Source organism: Notothenia rossii (assembly GCF_949606895.1).
Source record: "Notothenia rossii genome assembly, chromosome: 5".
Classification (NCBI taxonomy): domain Eukaryota; kingdom Metazoa; phylum Chordata; class Actinopteri; order Perciformes; family Nototheniidae; genus Notothenia; species Notothenia rossii.
The window spans coordinates 39745769-39766971 of NC_136903.1; the positions used below are offsets into that span (position 1 = coordinate 39745769).

At 40.4% G+C, this 21203-nt stretch overlaps 2 protein-coding genes across 6 annotated transcripts; both read right to left on the minus strand.

Moving 5' to 3' along the window:
• Positions 1-2426: 2426 nt before the first annotated feature.
• Positions 2427-17565, minus strand: LOC307041725 (uncharacterized protein). Of its 5 annotated transcripts, none has more exons than XM_079685223.1 (11): positions 17354-17565; positions 10460-10512; positions 10242-10338; positions 9983-10141; positions 9513-9736; positions 9200-9336; positions 9028-9121; positions 8562-8894; positions 8277-8448; positions 7941-8068; positions 2427-7809 (listed from the first exon to the last, which is right to left on the minus strand). In XM_079685223.1, the coding sequence occupies exons 3-11, from the start codon at positions 10333-10335 to the stop codon at positions 7492-7494; spliced, it is 1659 nt and encodes a 552-aa protein (XP_079541349.1). In that variant the 5' UTR covers positions 10336-10338; positions 10460-10512; positions 17354-17565; the 3' UTR covers positions 2427-7491. The 5 variants fall into 5 exon arrangements, with proteins under 5 accessions (XP_079541349.1, XP_079541350.1, XP_079541347.1 ...); XM_079685224.1 differs by lacking the exon at positions 17354-17565 and adding an exon at positions 11506-12495 and having other exon boundaries at positions 9028-9118; XM_079685221.1 differs by lacking the exon at positions 17354-17565 and adding an exon at positions 11506-12495.
• On the minus strand, positions 13484-17383 carry LOC307041727 (uncharacterized protein). The gene is made up of 2 exons (XM_079685228.1): positions 17080-17383; positions 13484-15055 (listed from the first exon to the last, which is right to left on the minus strand). The coding sequence occupies exon 2, from the start codon at positions 14932-14934 to the stop codon at positions 14188-14190; it is 747 nt and encodes a 248-aa protein (XP_079541354.1). The 5' UTR covers positions 14935-15055; positions 17080-17383; the 3' UTR covers positions 13484-14187.
• Positions 17566-21203: the final 3638 nt, after the last annotated feature.

Consider the following 21203-nt stretch of genomic DNA (forward strand, 5'->3'; position numbering starts at 1 on the left):
CGTTTTTAATTTAGTATAATTTAACCACTTATTACACACACTGTAGTTAGCAGAGCAGTGTGTGGGACATGCCAAAATCATGTACATCCAATTAAAAAATACGGTATAAAAGGAAGGAAACACATTTCAAGAGACTTATCATTGTACTGATATGTGTGTAAATGTTTGGCCATTTATAATAAGACCTCAGAGTTCCATTATTCTGCTAAATTTTCATGATAACTGAGTGATTCTGATGGGGACACCAAAGTTACTTTATAGTGATATTGACCCGGTTGCGTTCCAATAGTCCATTTAGCTCGGGAACCTTCCTAACCAAGTGAAATGACCCGGAAGTACGTCAGTGGCAGCCATGTTAAAGTCCATGTAATGTCCAAAATAAAAGTTATTCTGTGTTAATAAATCGCTTCATCACTTTCCACTGTTTCATTTGACATATCAACATCAATGATTCTTTCCATAAATACCCCCCAAATAACATGAAATGTGTGCCACTTTCCCGTGTTATTCCGCTCCGGTAGCGAAAAGCTTGCCAGCCATTAACCCAGCTGTGTGACGTCACACGTGGCAAACACCAGCCTCGTCTGGATTGTTTGTTTTGTATCCTTCCGCTATTTTCGCTCAACATATGTGTAACCGGACCTCGCTAAACTTTTTTTATCTAACAATTCATGATGGGGAAGCGATGTGTAGTTGTGAGCTGTGAATGTTTCCTGATTGCTATAAACATTGATCATGGGTGCTGGAAGATTGTGCACAAAACTCGGGTCAGAATTAAGTTACTACAGGTGTTATGCCAGCTTGAGCTAAATGTCACCAGAGTACAGTGAACTTGCCTAGTGACTGAAATATATAAAAGTTGAAGTGAAATAAGTAAGGCCAAAAATGAATTACGTCTGAATATCTTTATTATTTTTACCACTTTTAATTATTTGTGGGCTCGCACATATACCAAAATAGACTAATGTACACTGCAATAAAGATAAAATGTTACAAGTGAAAAATTAACAAAAGAACCCTTTTTTATTTATCAAACAGTAAATTAATACAATCTTACAAATTTGTGATTTGGAAAATGTTGTTATATTTACATGTTTCTTTGGAAAAATAATATTGTAAATGATGTACTTTGTAAATTATTTACATCATGCGAAACCATTTTAACCAGTTCAGCTGCATGATTTATGTCAAATTACAGATTTGGCCATTGAAATCCCTGATAGCGGCCTCCCGGCTCAGGGTAAGTCTTCCGTATCTCGGTTACAGCACATGCAGCGGGACTCTGATTTTTGGGCCGAGTAGGCCTACACCCCAGCACCAACGTACAAACTGTCGATAAGCTGTATATCGATACTTCCTAATGAAAAAAAAGTATACAGATTATAAATATATTTGGAGAAAAATAAAATGTTATGTAGTAGCCTACTATTATGTAGCAATGGTTACAAATTGGCTTATAACATGATATTTGTATTTTACTTGTACAAAATAAATATGAGGTTATACATGACTGCTTGACAGAATCATAGACCTCTTATATATTTCCTCACATGTGTAGTTGTTTCTTTTCTCAAGCATACATTGAACTTGCATACACAGAAAAAATAAAAGCCAAGCTGTTTTTGACTGCTTGAAAGAGTTTAATGGTATCTTTAAAAGTGTACCATATCTGTAGCGACTAAAAGTATTATATGAAAGCAAAGCTGCAATAGGCAGTTGGGTCAATCAATATTTACTTACTGGTGTAGTGGGCCATCAACTGCTCTGTGTTGTTGTTTGTATTGAAGATACGCTATTTTCAGTGTCCAAACACTGAGACAGCCTTCTCTAAAGCCTGGGTGGCTAATAATGCACCTTGGTTTCTCGTCGGTGTCTTCTATCTGGCAGAGTCCTGCACGGGTCTGATTTTCAAGACCCGCTCCCGCCCCGCACCCGTGACGTGCAGTACCGAACCCGCCCCGCTACCCGCACATATTGCCAATTAGTCCCGCAACCCGACCCGACCCGCCGGCACATGATCCGCAACCCGACCCGAACCCGCATATATATAAGCAGTGACAACGTGCAATTATTAACACACGCACAGCAAAATGAGCATCCCCAAATGAACACTGTCAGATTTGATTTCAACACTTTGACAGTGTCTATATGGGTCCACACCACATAGAGTTAATTTAACTCTTTTTAAAGAGTTGGTTTCTTAACACTATTCAGAGTAATTATTAACTCTATATGGAGTTAAAATGTAACTCTTTCATAACACTAACCAGTGTTAGTTTTTCTCAACACTTGCATGGTGTTAAATATTAACTCTCTCACAGAATAGTTTATTAACTATGAAAGTGTTACTCATATATCAACACTATAAAGTGTAAATAAAGCTCTAATAAAGTATAACAATTACTAAAAAAATAAAGTAGGCTAAAGTTGTTTGAAACAAGATTTATTTTCAAACATATACAAACAAATGCTTTTGACACAAAAGCATTTTAAAATACATTTCAAAATACACAGCAATATGGAACAATGTATGCTCTCTCATTTTCATTAGAGTATTGCCTATCAAAGGGTCTAACATAGGTGAGCTGGTCAATACAAATAACAGCATGTTCATTGCTTTGGTCCTCTATACAGTAGGCATGAAAGTGATTATCAAAGTACAGCGTGTGAACAGTGCAACCAATTATGAAAGCACGCTGCTCATGAATGATGATGTTGCGTATTTTCATGAACACAGGTAGGTCATGGAATGTTCCAGTGCATATGTATAGATCAATTTGGTATTCAGTGCCATAATTTTTGACCCATCTTGTAGTTGAAACCTCTGAAAATGCATCTAAATGCAACATCTGACACAGTGATTCTGCACCTTCCAAGCTATTTATTGTTTTCATTTTTAAAGGACCAATCTCAAACCTTTTAAAATAATAGTTTTCATAATAAAAAGCCATTTGCCGCTGGTGTTGCTTAACAAGAGATTTTGTAAGGTTTTTGAAATTTTTTACAGACCTTTTAAAAAAATTATGTTTTGCTTCGAATCGCATACACCACATATGGATAAGAGGGCCAATTTTTTTAATACATCTCGGATAGTGAATCATTAAGTGGTGTTTGGGAATCAATTTCTTATCAGGAAACAACACTTTTAACATGTTGTGGTGGTCACAGATCAAATGTTTTAGGTAACTTATCATTCCATCAGTCAGGATAGGGGAGAAAACAATATTAACTATTTGCAACAAAAGGAGCAAAAGGTTCCAATACTTATTTTCTCTTTCAACCACATCGCCAAAGATAAGTGGGGTATTGCGGAGAACACACAATGACTGAATGGCGTTTAAACCTAAGTGCTTGCTGTTGTCATCCAGTTTTAAAGCACTTGGTTTGTTTTTACGTTCCAGGTAACCATAGTTAAAACTCTGTACCCTGTCTGACAGTGCATTCAAAGAGATGTAACCATTTTTCATTAGGTACTGAAAGAAAAGCTTTAGCTCATACTGTACAACACCCTCTAACACAGGGGTTGCCAACACGTCGATCGCGAGCTACCAGTAGCTCGCGGAGGTTTTCCGAGTAGCTCACCAGAGGGCGCTAAAGTGCAGTTGACATGTTGAGACATATTTATTTATGTAGTATATTTTGAGAGTAAGAAAGATAGAGAAAAAGAGATGTAAGATGCAGTCATGACAACTGAGGAAGGTCCGTCAAAGAAGAAATCTAAAATATACTACTTTCATGACGAGTGGGAACATGAATTTTTATTTACGAGCATCAAAGACAAGTGTGTGTGTTTAATTTGTGGCTCGAGTGTTGCGGTGGGGAAGAAGGGAAATGTCGAGCGGCACTTCACAAAACTTCACGAAAACTTTTCAAAGGAGTATCCCGCCGGCAGTTGCCTTCGCGTTGAGAAGGTACAACAATTAAAAGCTACGCTACAAAGGCAGCAGTCATTGTTCACGAAGCCTGCCAAGAAAGCTAGCCTAGCTACAGAAGCATCGTTCCAAGTCGCTCAGTATTTGGCAAAGAACAAAAAAGCTTTCACTGATGGCGGTGTTCTTAAGGGAGTGATGTCTGTTATGTCAGAGACTTTGTTCAGAGACCACAAGAGCAAGTCGGAGATAATGTCTGCCATTGACGATGTGCAACTGGGAAACAACACTGTGGCGAGGAGAGTGTCGGCGCTGTCAGTGGATGCCATGGGACAGTTGGAGCGGGACATGGTCAGGTGCAAGTGGTTCTCCATACAGTGCGACGAGTCGGTGGATGCGAGCGACACAGCTCAGCTGTCTGTGTTCATCCGGATGGTGTTTGAGGATTTTACGGCGAAAGAGGAATTTCTGACACTGCTTCCACTCAAAACAACAACAAGAGGTGTGGACGTGTATAATTCTATTAAGAATTATTTCATAAATAAAGGCGTGCAAATGGAGAAGCTTGTATCCATAACAACTGATGGAGCCCCGGCTATGAGAGGTCGCCACAACGGTTTTATCGCAAATTGTAAGTCAGATCCATATTTCCCACGTTTCCTGAGTTACCATTGCATCATTCACCAAGAAGCACTTTGTGCCAAAGTTATGGACTTCAATCACGTCATGAAACCTGTGATACAAATAATAAACTCTATCCGAGCGAAGGCAAAGCAACACAGGAGCTTCAAAGTTTTTCTTGAGGAACTGTCAGCTGAATATGGAGATCTCCTTCTCCATGCTGAGGTGAGGTGGTTGAGTAGAGGGAAAATCCTACAGCGCTTCCTCTCCTTGCTGAATGAGGTAAAGCTCTTCATGGAAGAGAGGGGGGAGGACACCTCCATCTTATCTGATGCTGGTTGGGTACTTGACCTGGCCTTTTTGACTGATCTGACAGGAAAATTAAACCAGCTTAACCTCCAGCTACAAGGCAATGGCAAAACAGTATGTGACATGATTAGTGCTGTAAAGGCCTTTAAAGCAAATCTGTGTCTATATCTCCAGCAAGTAAAGGGAAATAAATTGCATCATTTCCCCTCTGTTCAAAAAGTACTGCAGGAGAATAAAGCTGCTGCTGGCTTTCTTGACTTATCAAAGTACTGTGACTGCTTAACTAAGCTTGGGCAGGAATTTGAGGACAGGTTTCTTGACTTTAAACAGCTTGAGCCCTGTGCAAGTTTCCTTGCTAACCCATTCAACATCGTGGATGTTACTGACATGTCTGAGCAACTGGCCAGCCTTTTCAGTCTCAGTGCTTCAGAGTTGGAGCTGGAGATAATCAATCTCCAGAATGACATTCAGCTGAAAGCACATCAGATGGACAAAGATTTCTGGAAGCTATTGGACCCAGAGAAATTCAAAAACATTCAAACTGCTGCACTGAAACTGTCTTGCTTATTTGGGTCAACATATCGCTGTGAATCAGCATTCTCTGATATGAACTTTATCAAATCCAAATTCAGGACAAGACTTACTGATGAACACCTCAATGACTCAATCAGAGTGAATTTGTCAGGATACACACCCCAGTACAGTGCTCTGGTGGATGCTATGCAGTGCCAGGTGTCACATTAGCTGAGTCAGGAGAAAGACAACAATGCAGTGACAGACTGAATGTTTGAAGACATATGTTTGCTTGATGCAAGTTGAGAAAACCACAAGCCATATTCCCCTTTTACATGTGAAACAAATTTGTGAAATGCTTGAAATAATTTAAATTATAGAGCTAGAAATGTTATTATTACAATTAGGAACTTTGCACTCTTATCTGTAAAACTGTTTACTGTAGTTATTGATGTTAAAGCAGAACTCAGTATTGCATGGTGATTATTTGTCTTTTTTTCTCTTCATGAGAAAGTCAAGTTTATTCATGTTAATGTTAATGTTTCTGCTCTTGAGTCACGAATGTGATATGTGCACTGAAATCTATATAAAATAACATGAGTAGCTCTTGGCCACTTTCTTTTTTCAAAAGTAGCTCCCGGTTAGAAAAAGGTTGGAGACCCCTGCTCTAACAAATCATGCATTATATCAACTGCAAAATTGTCAGTGCTATGAAAATACTGCAATGAATTGAGCACACAAGATGTTTTAACACCATAAATGGAAGGTAGAATAGGATCTTCACTTAATGCATTACAATGTTCAACGTGAAGTTCTCTGGAGCGCAGGATCAGCCCAGGATCAGTCTCAGTGAACACAGACTGAAAGTCTTTCTTGTTTGTTAAACAAAACCTGCAACAGTTTGTTGCGTTGAAAGACTCGACGAAGCCCAGCAAGCCATTTAAAGCGAGATTGTCGCCTGTCACTTGAAATACCGACCCAAACAATGGTTGTTCAATAAATGGAAGTTTGATTCCTTCTGTTTCTAAAATGTTAAGATCATCAATCAGAGGCTTGAGTATTGCTTCAAATCCGTATTTTTTTAGATCTTGGGTGTAAAAAAGAGCTGCAAGATGCACATTCATAAGCACAGAGTTAAACTTTGGTGTAAGGTTCTTTAACGTAAAATAAACACAACCAAGTTTATGGATCCCCTTCTTAGAACCTAATGGGTTAGCGGTTTCAAAGTCATCGTAATATAGCAAAATCTGTAGAGCATGTCTATGTTGTGAAAACAGAGGATGATTTTGGAAATATGACCCATCATTAATGTCTTTGTAAGTCCCCTTTTCACTGCATTTGTCTTGCAAGAAGCATTCTCTTATCTCACTGTTTTTCAAAATAGATTTTATGGTACCTAAAATCGGTACATACATGTATTTGTCTGTTACAGGAATCTGACTATAGACACCTGTAGTTCTATCCCTACGTGTATCCAATCGCACACCAAGGATAAATTCTTTAGGCTCAACTAATTCCCATTTTTCATAGAAATATTTGTCTCTCTTTGTCACTGTGTTCAAGGTTGAAAATGGATTATCTAATTGATTTAAACTGTGCTCTATTTTCTCATAAATGCCTGACTCCATAGTTTGAGGAGAAAATGTTTGAAGAACTGCTTCCCGTGCTTGATTTTGAACATCATTGACAACTTCCTCCATTGAAGAAACTATTGTTTGGACGGTGCTTTCAGAAATACCAGAAGCTTGTAAGTGAGAAACAATAGATCCGCACATGTTATCAAGCGATTTCTGTGTGATAACAGGGGGGACCTGTAACATGGCTGCAGAAGTTGTTGGCTGCTCACTTGATTCCATCTCAAAATGTCTTTGTGTCTGTGTGATCACTTCTTGGTTAGTATTGACCTGCTCATCATGGTGATGTACGTTGTTAAGGTGCTTTCTGAAGCCATTGTATGTGCAAAAAGATGAAGGACATCCTTGTTCTCCACATCTTAAACGCAAGCTTTTTGCAGGATATAAGCCGTGCTGAAATTTCAAATGTTGACAAAGAACTGAACAATTGTTGTGGTGCGTTTTACAAACAAAGCATGTAAACATGCTCAGGCACTTTTTGGAACTGTCCTCTGAACTTGTTGAACTAAGTGCAAAACTGGGCTCTGCTCTTCGTGAATTGGCTGTTACTCACGCAGTAGTCGTGCTCTTAGTTCTTTGACTCGTGGGCTTTCCTTTGCATTACCAACATCGATGTTGTACACCGTTGTTTGGATGAAGATGTAGAAATTGGAGAGAGCTTCATCATAAGAAAGGCTGAAGACATAGTGAGCTTTGAAAAGGGCATCAAAAGCAGCCACCGATGTCTGAGCGTTGCATGGTATGGGTTTGTGGTCCACAACGATGACGAACCTCTGGATTTTCTTCCTTTGCTCACCAATGCAGAGGAGGAAGGGCTGTCTTGCTTCAACTTTCTCCAGGAATGTGGTGAGGCTGGCTCCCTGCTGTAGATTGAATGACAAATGCAGTAAGTGAGGAGTAAGATTTATTCTTGCAGTCTTATATCAAACTGCAACTGCAACACATCTTACATACAACCACAGCACACAAAAAAAAAAAATCTAATGGTACATACCTTAAGAAATCTTACAAGATGGTTTGCCGCCTGTGCTGAGCTTATCTTGGCAGTTTTTTTATGGCCTCTGGGCGTTGGGGGCAGGAGATGCAATAGCAACAGGAGAGCTGAAATGTCACCATCCCAGCCTTGAAAATAAACAGAGGAGAAAGTATTAGAAAAAATATATAAATTGAAGCTGCAGTCAATAATCAAGGGACCATAGAGGTGAATCATTTTTGAAAATTATAATTTTTCTAGGGTTCCTACTTGAGTTGTAGTTGAGGCTACTGTTACATATTTAACTTATTAAACAGGCAACTTCTTTATCTTAAAAACACAACTGTTATTATTTACCAAAGTCGTTCTCAGTCTCAGGGTCAAAAGCTGCCAGCAGCTCCTCAACATGAAGATTTGAGGGAAGACTCTGGCATTCTGCAATGACTTTGTTCTTGAAATATGATGGCCACTTTGCCAGGAACTTCCTGGATACTTCGTCACCAAACATCATGGAAAAATCCTGGTCAATCTTTAAACAAAGACCATGTCCATAAAAAAAGTTATTTAAACGTACATGATATTTTTAAGGAATCTGTTTTCAAATATTCAAAATACAGTTTAATAATCTTTACATTTACTTACCAATTCAGGTATGTCAAGGAAACGATGGAAGACGTCTAAGACTGAAGATGTTGCATCCTGGTCATGAATCAGCTTCTGTCTGTACTCAAAGGTGGCTCTCATCTTGTCTTTGACCACACCTTTGTCTGTTGAATGTCGAATTATTGAGAGAGCCTCCCTGCACTCCTCACCGAAGAGCTGCTCACCAATCAACAGAGATTCTCTTTCAGTTGTTGGGCCGTCCTTGAAATTAGGCCTGGAGCGCCCACGGAAGCCGTCATAGGTGTTGCGTTGGACTGTCTTCAGTCTCCAAGCGAGATAGCCAGTATTGGCATCAGGGTCATAGTAATGCTCCTGCTCACACAAGCATTCACACGAACAAATCACAATGAGAAATATATATCAAATATTAATCAGAATCATGGTCTAATGACATAAGTACTACAACAACACAGTTTACAGACTTCAAGGAGAGCTTAAAACTTACATATCCATGTTTGGAGTATGGATCTTGGAGATATGGGAAAAGGGTCACAATTCCCAGGGCATAACTGGTTCGCACACTTGTGGGTGGAATCCTTCTTTTAAAAACAAAATTATTATTACATTTGTGTCTGATCCATTTGGGTTTTTCTTAGTCATTTTTTGTGATTTCTTACCCATATGATTCTGTCATTTCTGCAACCAGAATGTTTATCATCTGTCTACGTGTGGCATCTGACAGAGTTTTGGTTTTGTCATACTCTTTGAAGATTTCTTCCCCCTTTGGATTGGACTTCAAAACCGTATCAACCTTCTGCCAAACGTTTTTTTTCAAAATATTAGGGTTAATGATTAAGCAAATTAAATATTTCTAGGTAAGTACGTTTTTTATTACAATATTACAAAAAAAGAGTATACGTTGCATGATCATAGTATAATTGTTTACTAATCTAAACATTTGAGACAGTTATATAGGATTTCAAGGTTTACCTGTCTTGATTCTTCACGATCCACTTCTCCTGGACCCCTCTTTCTGTTATTTTTCGATGAGAGGATAACAGTCGAATCAGATGAAATGGAGGAAGATGGTGATGGTGTAGGGTTCGGCAATGAAGCTGGTGATGCTGTAAGATCGAGGATTGAATCAGCTGATGCTGTTAGGTCCGGCAACACTGATGAGTCTGATTCGTCTTCTACAAAATTAACCTCGAGATCTAAAAATTGACACAGGAGAATAAAAGAAGAATAAAAAAAGTGTTAAGATGTTATGATATGTAAAAAAAATATTTTTTTAAATGTAAATAAAATGTTGTTGATTAACACATAATTTCAAACTATTTCCTAAAAATGTGTTGGTACAGTATGAGAAAGTATCAGTTGTATACATGCAGAAATATTGATGCATCCATATTAAACAAAGACTGAGTCAAATCTTCCAAACATTTATTTAACAACCGTACCTGTTACTGGATACTGGCGGAATCCAACCTTGAAGTTTCGGACCCCTGATTTAGTCAGTTCATCAAATATGTCGGCATCAACCTCAGTATCTGATGTATCAGTCAGATTGAGCAGGCCTTCAGTTAGAAGTTGAAACTCCAGACTAAATTTGTCTGTAACTGGGAGATATAAAAAATAAATGACAATACCATGTCATTTAGACTTCCAAATTGACCTTTTTTAGTGACTTACGTTTACAATTATAATATAGATACAAACCTTCTTGAAGAAACCGGAGAAAATCAAAGTTTTCATCAATTTGTGGAACTTTAATGTATTTCTGGACTCCTCCATATTCCACCTTTGCCAGCATTTTCTGTATACATTTTAGTAAGTTAATGAGAAGTAGCTTTCTACACAATGTTATGTAATTACAATGAATAAATGAACAATCATTGTTAGACATCACATACATAATATCACATAATGTATCTTACCACAATAATTGCGAAGAGAAGATATTAATCCATCTGCCGTTTTCAAAAGCAACCTTAGACACAAACAAGCTTTTGTTATTTTTATACAAAAGACAACACCTAAAAATGTAAGATGTCACACAAAATAATTGAATACTCTTAAGTACAACACTGTAGGTGATCTATGCAAGAGATAAAATAGGTAATAAAGCAATGCCAAATTGAATGCAGAACACCTAAAAGAAAAATATAGCTCAATCATCGTAAAAAAGCTGTAATGCTGTGAAGATAAATTATTTGCCACCAGTAGAAGCTGCTGGGAGTCTTCCAGCAGCTTCTACTGAAGCCTTACGAGTAAATCGCCAGAACGCCGACACCTCCTCATCTCCACCGCTCCCATGTTTTATTTTGTACTCTCTCTCCGTTGATGCGCGGGGCTAATGCTAATGCTAATGCCGGCAAATACAATGGCGGCTAAATTGTTCAGAGTTTTACGGGGCGTGGTTTGCACTTCGCCCAGACAATCGAAATTGGTACTTTTTTCTCCCCAGGATAGTACCACCTCTCTAGCAGGCACTAAAAATGGGGGTAAAAGTTCTCTGAACTAAGTTCTCTTTTTGGTGTGAACGCAAAATTCAAGGCACTATCGGAACTAAACGGGTAAATTACTCCGGTGTGAAGGCGCCTAGATGCACCAGTAACATTAACCTTTGATGTAGTCTTGCAAGTTTCTATGATTCATTAGCAAATAAACGCAAGCCTTCAAAACAGGGATCTCATTAAATATAATACTACCGATATAACGTTCCCACTCGGTGCCTGCATTCACATAAAGGTTATGTTTGTTTGGTTATACGTTTTTTCGGCTTGGTTAGCTAGTGCTAACTCTAGCTTAATGCTAAAAGCCCACAAGCCAAACACATCTTATCTTAGCGGTGACTCGCCTGTCTTATAACACAGGAAAATAGTATATCACACTTTTTTCATGAAAACGGAAGTTTTAGCGAACTAAGAGAAATACCAATAACAAAACACAACATTAACAGAAATGATTTTAATTTACTTACCGAACAATGTCAGGGAGCAGTTAGCCGTCACGGCAAGACTCTGGTTTGAAGTGGCTAGTGCTACGGCGATGGGGGCGTGGTGATACGTTAATTTACACTTAAGGTGTTAGGTTTGGATTTAAGAGTTAAACGTTCAGAGTTAATGTACTACAATTACACTTACAGATTTGATTTATAGATATTTCGTTTTGACACTCGTTTTTAACACCAACTATTTGTCTAATGAGAGTTAAATATAAGGGATTTAACTCTATCAGGAGTATATTTAACTCTACTCTTGTTTAAATTTCACCAACACCAAAATATTAACACTTCTCAATTTGCTGTGCGCAGTTGCATATTTGGCTCAAAAAGCCTGGGATGTTGTTTATTTTCTCCATCTAGGATGACACCAAAAGCCTCCCAGACGTTGGATTTTGCTCTTGAGGAAGAGTTATTGAAAATGCTGTATTCTCCGCTATAGAGAGCTTCACCTCAGCCATTCAGAATGTGGTGCGCTCAGCAGCAGATAGATGCACTGCAGAGGTTATGATTATGCTCGGTACCGCGGAGGAGAGGTCTGAGGATTTAAACATTAAACTAAATTATTATTGTTTAAATATATTTATTATGCAACACCCGCAACCGGACCCGCATCATCTTTGTTTTACCCAGAAGTGAACCCGGAAAAAAGCGTTTGAAAAAATACCACCCGCAAATCACCTTTTTTGCGGGTCACCCGTCGGGTACCCGCGGATACCCGACCCGATGCAGGACTCTGCTATCTGGTCAGTAGGTTGCAAACTGTCTATTTGTTCCATCACCTGCCAGATCTCTCTGCAGCATACACATTCATCTGCAGTGGGCATGCTTTCACAGCATTGACATGTACACCTGAATATTGTACATAACATTAAAAAACAAAACAATATCTGCCGGACGTGTGAGGAACAGATGACAAATTAAGATCGACATTTAGTGCAGGTCAAACTAAATAAAACAGAATTTACCATTCAGTATTGCCGACTCGAGTCTCGCCGGCTGCGGAATCCGCTTCTCTTTCACAAGTTTCTGCCTCGTTGTTCGATTGCCGGGCAGGAGGCTCGTACTTATAAGGCAAAATGCCTTGAAGTGAAAGGCTAGCTGGTTCACTCTCTACTTCTGTAACTGAATCCAGATAACCCACTGAATCTGAGCTTGAATGATCGCTGTCGCTGTCGCTGTCTGAAGTTATCGCGTTGCTTGCCATTTGGACTGATTTGATCAAATGGCAATGTTTGCCACGTGTGACGTCACCGCTCGTTCGGGAGTGATCGGGGGCGTACTCGGCAAACTTCGGAACCAACATCGGTTTTTAACGTATATGTCATTTAATTATGACGAAACTTTAAAAAAAATTATTTATTTTTATTCTGGTGATATCTAAACTACATGTTAAAAAACACCTGTGTTAGATGCATTACATGGCCTTTAAGTGCCGTTCCAATTCTCCAAATGAAAGGAAAGGAGGTTTCAAACTTCCTTTATAACCTCCTTTAGCTTAGGAACCACTGGACCTCCCTTACCGAAAGGAGAGGAGAAAATGCTGCCCAAGAATGCCTTGCAGCCGCAGCATTTGCATCACACAACAGTTGGCCGTTCACGGAAACAAACGATTATGACGGAGAAATTATATCATGAAAGTTACGGTGCTTATTAAGCATTTTAAAACGTATGTGGTAAGTTGCCAAAGTGCTTTGTTTTGAACGTTCATCAGTATTAAAATCAAAAAGACAAATATGAACGTTAGTTTTTACTGAAATGATCAAATAAAGTCAACATTTCACTGAGCTGTGTGGGTTTTGTTCAACTTTTAAAAGATGTTTGAATGGTGATGTACACAGTGATAGATGTTAAGGACTAACGTTTATAATAAATACATTTGTATTGATTTTAAGATATTTTCATACAATCATACGTATTGGGATCATTTGTATTAATGTGGACCGGAGGGAGAGGGTGACGAGCATGAATTTCACTTCCCTTTTTTATTTCAATTACAACTTTGGTCATGAAGAATATGTTTCTCTGTTGTCAACGTTCATAAAGCATAAAGCAACAGCATCAGAGCACGGTGCAGAGTCTCTAGATGAGTCCGTCGTTCTTATTAAACATCCATGTAGTCCGTTGTATAGAACACTGTAGTTTCCATAGTTTCACCACAGCAGCAGACGCACACAATGACGTCCGCTGGCGCATCATAAACACGTTAGATAGTGAAAGTGCATTTGGATTCTCTAAAGTACCGCAGTCTCTTACCCTAAGTCCTTTTGAATTCTCCTATCGATTATCCCTTAACCCCGTGACGTTTCACTCAGAGGTCAAGGAATAGGAGATAGGATTAGAATTTAGGAGCTGATTTTTGGATTACCGGAACGCAACCCTGGCCTTCCTTACCAGTCTGTTCAGTCTCTTCCTGTCAGCAGCCGAGATGCTGCTGACCCAGCAGGACACACCATAGAAGATGGGTGAGACCACCACAGAGTCATAGAAGGTATGCAGGAGGGCCCCCTCACCCCAAAAGACCTCAGTCTCCTCAGCAGGTACTGCTCTGTCCCTTCTTGTAGAGAGCAGCAGACTTATCAGTCCAGTCCAGTTTATTGTTCAGATGAACACCCAGGTGTTTGTACGATTTCACAATCTCTATGTCCGCTCCCTGGATGTTCACTGGTATCGGGGGGGTAGTGTTTGTGCAGTCTGAAATACACCACCAGCTCCTTGGTCTTCCCTGCTTGAGCTGGAGGTGGTTCCTCTGGAGGTGGACCTCTGGCACCAGAGGGTGAAGTCCTGCGTCAGTTCCCTGTACTCCCTGTCGTCCTCGTTGGAGACGAAGTCAACGATGGCGCCGTCCCCTGGGGGGCCCTGTCCTGAGATGATGCTGTCTGACTGACACTCCCGGGTCCTCACGTGCTGTGGACGGTTGGTGAGGTAGTCCAGGATCCAGGAGGTGAGGTGGTGATCCACCCCCAAGAGCTGCAGCTTGTCCCCCAGGAGCGGGGTCTGGATGGTGTTGAAGGCACTGGAGAAATCAAAGAACATGTTCCTCACAGAGCCCCCAGCCGTCTCCAGGTGGGAGAGGGACCTCTGCAGCAGGTAGATAACGGCGTCATCCACCCCAATGGCAGGCTGGTAGGCGAACTGCAGCTGGTCCATTGATGGTCTGACAAGGGGCCGGAGGTGCCCAAGGACCTGTCTCTCCAGGGTCTTCATCAGCGCCACCAGCCGGTAGCTGTTGAAGTCCTTGTGGTGAGGGGTCTTTGGCACAGGTACCACACAGGACGTCTTCCACAGTTGTGGTACCCTCCCTTGCTTCAGGCTCAGGTTGAATAGAACCTCCAAGATCCCACACAGCTGGTCCGCACAGGATTTGAGGAGCCTCGAGCTGATACCATCTGGAACCGCTGCCTTCATCGCCTTACACTTCTACAGCTCCCTCCTCACCTGGTTGGTTGTGAAGGACAAGTTGTCGTCAGCGGGTGGGGGGGTTGTGGGGGGAGAAGAAACAGGAGCTGGTGTGAGAGATGTCTGTGAGCTGATGGTCGGGGGCAGAGGTGGGAGAGTTAATTCAAGTGATGCTTTCTACCAGCTGACCCATCAAGTTCAAAATGGTCAAAAACATCTTAATTAACAAAATATTATGTTTTCAACTTAAATGTGACTGATTATTAAAAGGAGAAGGAAACAATGCAGACTAACAAAGAATATGATTAAAATAGTTGAATGATTTGATAGATAAGAAAGAAACAACAAAACAGCTATATTGATATTAGTCAACCCCTCACAGCTACATTAATGTGGCCTTAAATGTCATGGAGAGGAAAACATCATTCGTTTTTACATTCTAAATGAATGTAAAAACAAATGATGTTTGAGAGACAATAAGACTAAATCATCTTTTTGTGTCTTTAAAAAAGCGATATATCAATTAATGTAGATGTTTTATCATTTTTGAACTGATCACATGACAATGTAGGCCTACACCCTAAAAAGAGCAACAATATGGACATTCATGTCTTTACCTCTCATTAGTTATTTTAGGAATCCTTTAAAGGGGACCTATCATGCAAAATGCACTTTTGTACGTCTTTTATACATGAATATGTGTCCCCGGTGTTCCAGGGAACTCACCAAGTGTCAGAAAACACAACCCTCTCTCTCTTTCCTCCATACCCAAATCTCTAAAAAAGGGGCTGCAACGGATCTGATACAGACTGATACAGATTTGAACACTGTCCTGACATCAGGACGGTGGCGCTACGCTGGAGACGCTGTAGTACATATGCCAGGCCTGTAAGTGGCGCTGTAGTCTCCCAAAAAAGCAGCGAATAAGACTTCCCGTGCATGGTTGCCATGGTTGCCCTTCTGTTTATTCTCCGCTGTGGCTCTTTTTCTCCCTCCCGAGGCAAGCATTTGCTCCCGCTGCTGTAATTCAATTAAAGTCCCTCCCCGTTGAGGCAAGCACTGTAATTCTCTCTGGCTATTCCACCAGCAGATGACAAACACCCACCTCTCCGCCTCTTCCAAGGAACGAGGGGACCGTGCGGCTGAGACAAAATTAGAAAAGTGCCGGTCAAAGGTCTCTTTGTTATTTATTGAGCTTTAAAACAAATGAATAACGACTCTATATAATAATATAATAAAACACGGAGGACGGAAATCTATTTTTCTCCCCCTCTTCTGACTTGATCAGAGCACGCTCCCCTCTCTAGGGGAGCGTGGTCAGCTGCAGCTCACAGAATCAGCCCCCTGCAAAAACAGGGCTGGAGAACAGCAAATAGAGCGAAATGAGGCATTGCTAAAATGCATAATCTGTTTGGTATTTTGAAAACAGAAACGTATAAAATATACCTATGGCCCTACAATATATCATTTAAATATAGCATGATGTCCTATTGTCCGATTGGTCCAAATGTGGGTCAGACTGAACCGAGGGAAGACCGCATGGAGCTGTGACTGGAAATCTGTTTACTGCTAAAGGAGAAAACAAACAGGATGAAGCTGTGCAGGGAGCCTACAGTCCAAGCGCCCAAGAAGTGCGCCGGACTCAGATGAAAATATTCGTGCTGGCCAAACGGCGGTACTACACTTCCGTTTGGTTGCCAGGCCCGGAAACACTTTTTCCCATTGACTTACATGGGGAAAGAGTGGTCTGTAAATCGTTGGATATTCTTTTTTAAACTAAATAAACCACCCAGTATGAACACTTGTATAGCCCTTATTAAAAACATTTGTTCCTCAAGTTGTAAAAATGTAATAATAACGTTATTCTGAGAGTTATATCCCTCTGCATTTTGAACGTGCATCTAACCCACGGGACCGTGCCGCCCGGCACGTTCAAGTTACGTGTTCAGCATGCAGCAGCACATGCGTTTATCATTCTTCACCCATGGATGCACAATAAGAACGGACCCATATCGCCTTACTGCCCACGGAGCTGTAATAATGGATATATTGCACATGTTTGCTGTAATTCATAATTTGTAAAATATTATACTACATGGGCTGTATGATTAAATCTTGTTCCGTACATTTTGTATTAAATAAAGTCAATATTACCGACGTTAGATTAACGTTGTAATTCCCTCAGTACAGACGACAGCAACGAGTTTTTAATTTACTGGCAGGATTTATTTGGTTCATTCAGACCGTGAAAACTGTAATCAAAAAACACAATACACTTTGGTTACATATAATTCAACAAAACACAAAGACCAATCTAACTAAGCCCAACATGTGTTAGCCCTTAGCTGTATTAGCCCTTAGCTGTATAAAAACAATTTAATACAAACAAGAACAGAAAACACACACAAAAAACGTCAGCAAAATATACCTTAGTAGCTGCATTGCATGAGGAAAATTGTGTAGCTTGGTATTACTCTGTACGATTGTTTATCTTGATGCTAAGAGCTATTTTGCAGATGCATCAGCACTGAAAAACATGTACTAAATCAGCGGACTTTTCGGATGAGTGTTACGCTAAAGTATGTCCTGACGGAAACAGGCAATATAAAAACAAAGGTTCCGCCTTAGAGAACTTTGGTTCCTACAAAAATAAATAACTCAGAAATACTGCGCTGACTGACACAGAGGCAGTTACAAACGTCCCTGTAGCTTCTTATTGCACGAAGAAGCTTATTGCACTGTATATATACTGTATATATATACATATATATATATATATTAGGGCCGGGACTTTAACGCGTTAATTAAGATTAATTAATTACACAAACATTAACGCGTTAAAAAAATGTACGCATTTTAATCGCACTTATTTTTGTCCTGCGGAACGTTTCTCACTGGATGAGTTTCAGGCGTACCGATTATACTGGAGCACCAACTAACGTTCATGACTTCAGACAACAACAAACCACAGTGAACAATAGTCAAACATGAACGAAAAAGCTGATGAGACCGCTTTGGTTGGCCCCGTGGATGGGACATTTTGTTTTAAAAACGGACGGATGGAAGCGTCGATAAGAGCACGGTTGTATGCAAATTATGCAAAAAGGAATTCGCATATCACCGCAGCACATCAAGCCTCAAGTATCACCTCAATGCAAAACATATAGCAGCTAGCGTGGACGTTAGCCTGACTCCGAGTACAAGGACCCACACCATAGTTGCCCTCAGAAATCGGGAGCATTTCAAAATGCAAAACTGGGGGGGGGGGGGGGGGGGGGGGGTGCTAGTGGATCGCCGGAGCTCTTAGATTAACATTAACATGCTTATTGTAGTTGTAAGTGCACTGCCTTGCGGCCTGTAGCACCCTCCTTGATGGAGCATATGTGTGGACTGGACCTGCATTTTACAGGAAAGGAGTGAGCAGAGAGTAGAGTAGTTGTCGATTCTTGTTCTGTTTTCTGTGAATATCTGCCTCACCCTCTCAGACTTTGAGTTGCACGCGCTACTACAGAGACGTGTTACCATGGAAACCAAACAATGGTGTAGCTGTATTAAAGTCCGAGTGGAAACAGTCGTGTGGAAATCTGATTTTGTCAGAAATCGGGAGAAATGCGGGAGAAATATGACCCCGGGAGGAAACCGGGAGAGGGCAATGAAATCGGGAGTCTCCCGCGAAAATCGGGAGGGTTGACAAGTATGACCCACACCCAACCCACACTCAACCAGATGACTGGTTTCAGGGCCAGGATAACTAAGTCCACGTCTGAAAAAATAACCAGCTCACTGGATTGCACTCGACTGTAGACCACTTGGAGTGGTAAGGGGCTGCAAAAGGTACTACAGATTGCATCGTCTGACACAACATATGAGCTGCCAGGCAGAAAGACAGTGACAAAAAGAATCCAGCAGCTTTATGACAATGAAAAGGAAGATAAAGAGAATTTAGTGGAGAAAGCCGAATGTGTTGCCCTGACTGGGGATCATTGGACCTCGGTAAGCGATTCAAATTACCTCTGTGTGACGGCAAACTTTATTGACATCTTCTCACTGTTCTCAGGTCAAATATTTATATGTGATTAAAAATGCGATTAATTTTGATTAATTAATTACAAAACCTCTAATTAATTAGATTAATTGTTTTAATCGAGTCCCGGCCCTAATATATATATACAGTGCAATAATTCTTTCATGCTAAATGAAGCTCTGTTGCTTGGATATCACTGGATCCTGTTACAGCGTAATATAAGTACATAACGATTGATGTGTACATTAGCATAATTACTAGCTAGCCGCTAGCTGCTAACTGGCGTAACTGCTGCCTCGTTAATATCAAATCCATCATAATAACAAGCCATTACCATGCTGTCATGAACGCGCGGTGCTGTGACGTGTACGCAAATTGACGTGCTTGATGTGAACGAGCATTTTGGTTAAAGTTGCGCATGCGCTATGAGGGCACATACGGGTACTTCTCAGGCATGCTGGGTAATCTGTGACGTTTCGCTCTCTCAAAAGTTGGGCCATTTTATCATCATGCGCCAATGAGCAACTCTCATAGGAATGAATGAGGCCCCGCCTCCCACGCTGTATCCTGTTCTTATTATACATCCATGCTACAGTCAGACATACAGGGGAGCTGACCGACCCCCCCCATTTTCTCTGACGCTTCTCTATTGTTGGCTTTTTCTCGTGAAAAACTGGAAAGCTTTACCCCGTTGGGTTTATGAATTATCCTACAAAGTCAGTCTTTGGCCCATATATAAGCAACCCGATATCACGGCAAGACGTGAACATGTGACGATTTACCATGCTGGGAGACGTGAAGATGTCACGATTTCATCCCTTCAAACGTGACAGTTACACGGTATTGTTATAGGGATGTAACGATATACCGAATATCGCGGTATCGCGGTAAATAAACTTCCCAATACCGTCGTGAGACTGACAAAATCTACCGCGATTTTCAAAAAAAAAATTGTTTTTAAACACTTTTTTTTTTTTAAACCTTTATTTAACCAGGTGGTCCCATTGAGATCATCGATCTCTTTTTCAAGAGAGACCTCTCTAACATGGCAGCAAGTAGGTTACAACATGAAAATAAAACAACAGATAACACAAAAGGACATTGTATTTACAGGGCTACATTTACACACCTAGAGACGTTGACAAGTATCAACCATATATTTATATCTCGCCATGTCAATAAGCCTGGCGTTAGACTTTTTCGCTGTCCGTCATTTCGACAGACAGGATCGTAAAATATCCGTCATAATCCCTTATTACCCGTCGGGTCTGAAAAGTTCACGATAGAGCATGCTCGTGAACTGTCAACGGGGGGGGGGGGGGGGGCGGTGTTATGCCGTGTGTGCATGCACCTCGCGGGACGCGCACAGCGTAAAGCAAGACCTCCCAGACATGTATTGATCTGTACGGCAAAGTACGGTTTGGAAACTATATCATTTCCTTTTGGAGGGCATGCATAACACGGCATAACACCAGAGCCTGGCTGCGGGGAAACGTTGGCGCTGTTCCGAGTTTGTTCTAATCTGTCAAAATGACAGACTGCGTTCAGATTTTTCCGTCATTGTTAAATAAAATATTCGGTTAACGCGACCACTGGTGTCCCAGCAACATCAGTACCAAGCGACAGAGTTTTTTCCAGAGCAGGGGATATTGTAAATGCCCAAACATCCCAGCTTATAAATACCTGGAAATGTGGACATTCTCATATTCCTAAAAACCTGTCTGATGATGCTGAGTGAGTGACTAATGAGTTTGAGTTGAGTTACTTGAAAAACTAAAGTGAAACTTGATTTATTTTATTGCAGGGTCTGATTATTAAATGTCCTTGTTTATTTGTGAGATGCAGTGGCATAAAGAAAATGCTTACTTTGTTTGGTAGTACTAACTAGTAGGTAAAAAAACAATGGTTTTCTTGTTCCAGTCTGTTACTGTCACTTTGTTTTTGACACTTTAAAATACTGCTATCCTACAAAAATGCTGTAAAAATCAGATTTATTATTTAATAAAAAAACATTTTCCGAGGAAAAAAATGTTTTATTGAGGAAAAAAAAAATTCTGATTTTTTTTTCTCTTCCCTTTATTATTCAATATCGCGATAAATACCGTACCGTGGACTTGTTATCGCGATATTATCGTACCGTGAGTTTTTGGTATCGTTACATCCCTATGTTAACCCATGTTAACCAGTGGAGAAATAACCGGAAATACCAAGCAAATGCTACCCCGACGTAATGATTTATTTTTTAATAGTCACA

Excerpts from the sequence above, each read along its gene's own strand:
- LOC307041727 (XM_079685228.1), bottom strand. The coding sequence starts at position 14,934 with ATGAAGGCAGCGGTTCCAGATGGTATCAGCTCGAGGCTCCTCAAATCC.
- LOC307041725 (XM_079685223.1), bottom strand. The coding sequence starts at position 10,335 with ATGCTGGCAAAGGTGGAATATGGAGGAGTCCAGAAATACATTAAAGTT. Across the intron at positions 9,337-9,512 it reads ATCGTGAAGAATCAAGACAG|AAGGTTGATACGGTTTTGAA; the intron begins GTAAACCTTGAA and ends AACGTTTGGCAG. Across the intron at positions 7,810-7,940 it reads ATCTTGTAAGATTTCTTAAG|CAGGGAGCCAGCCTCACCAC; the intron begins GTATGTACCATT and ends TTCAATCTACAG.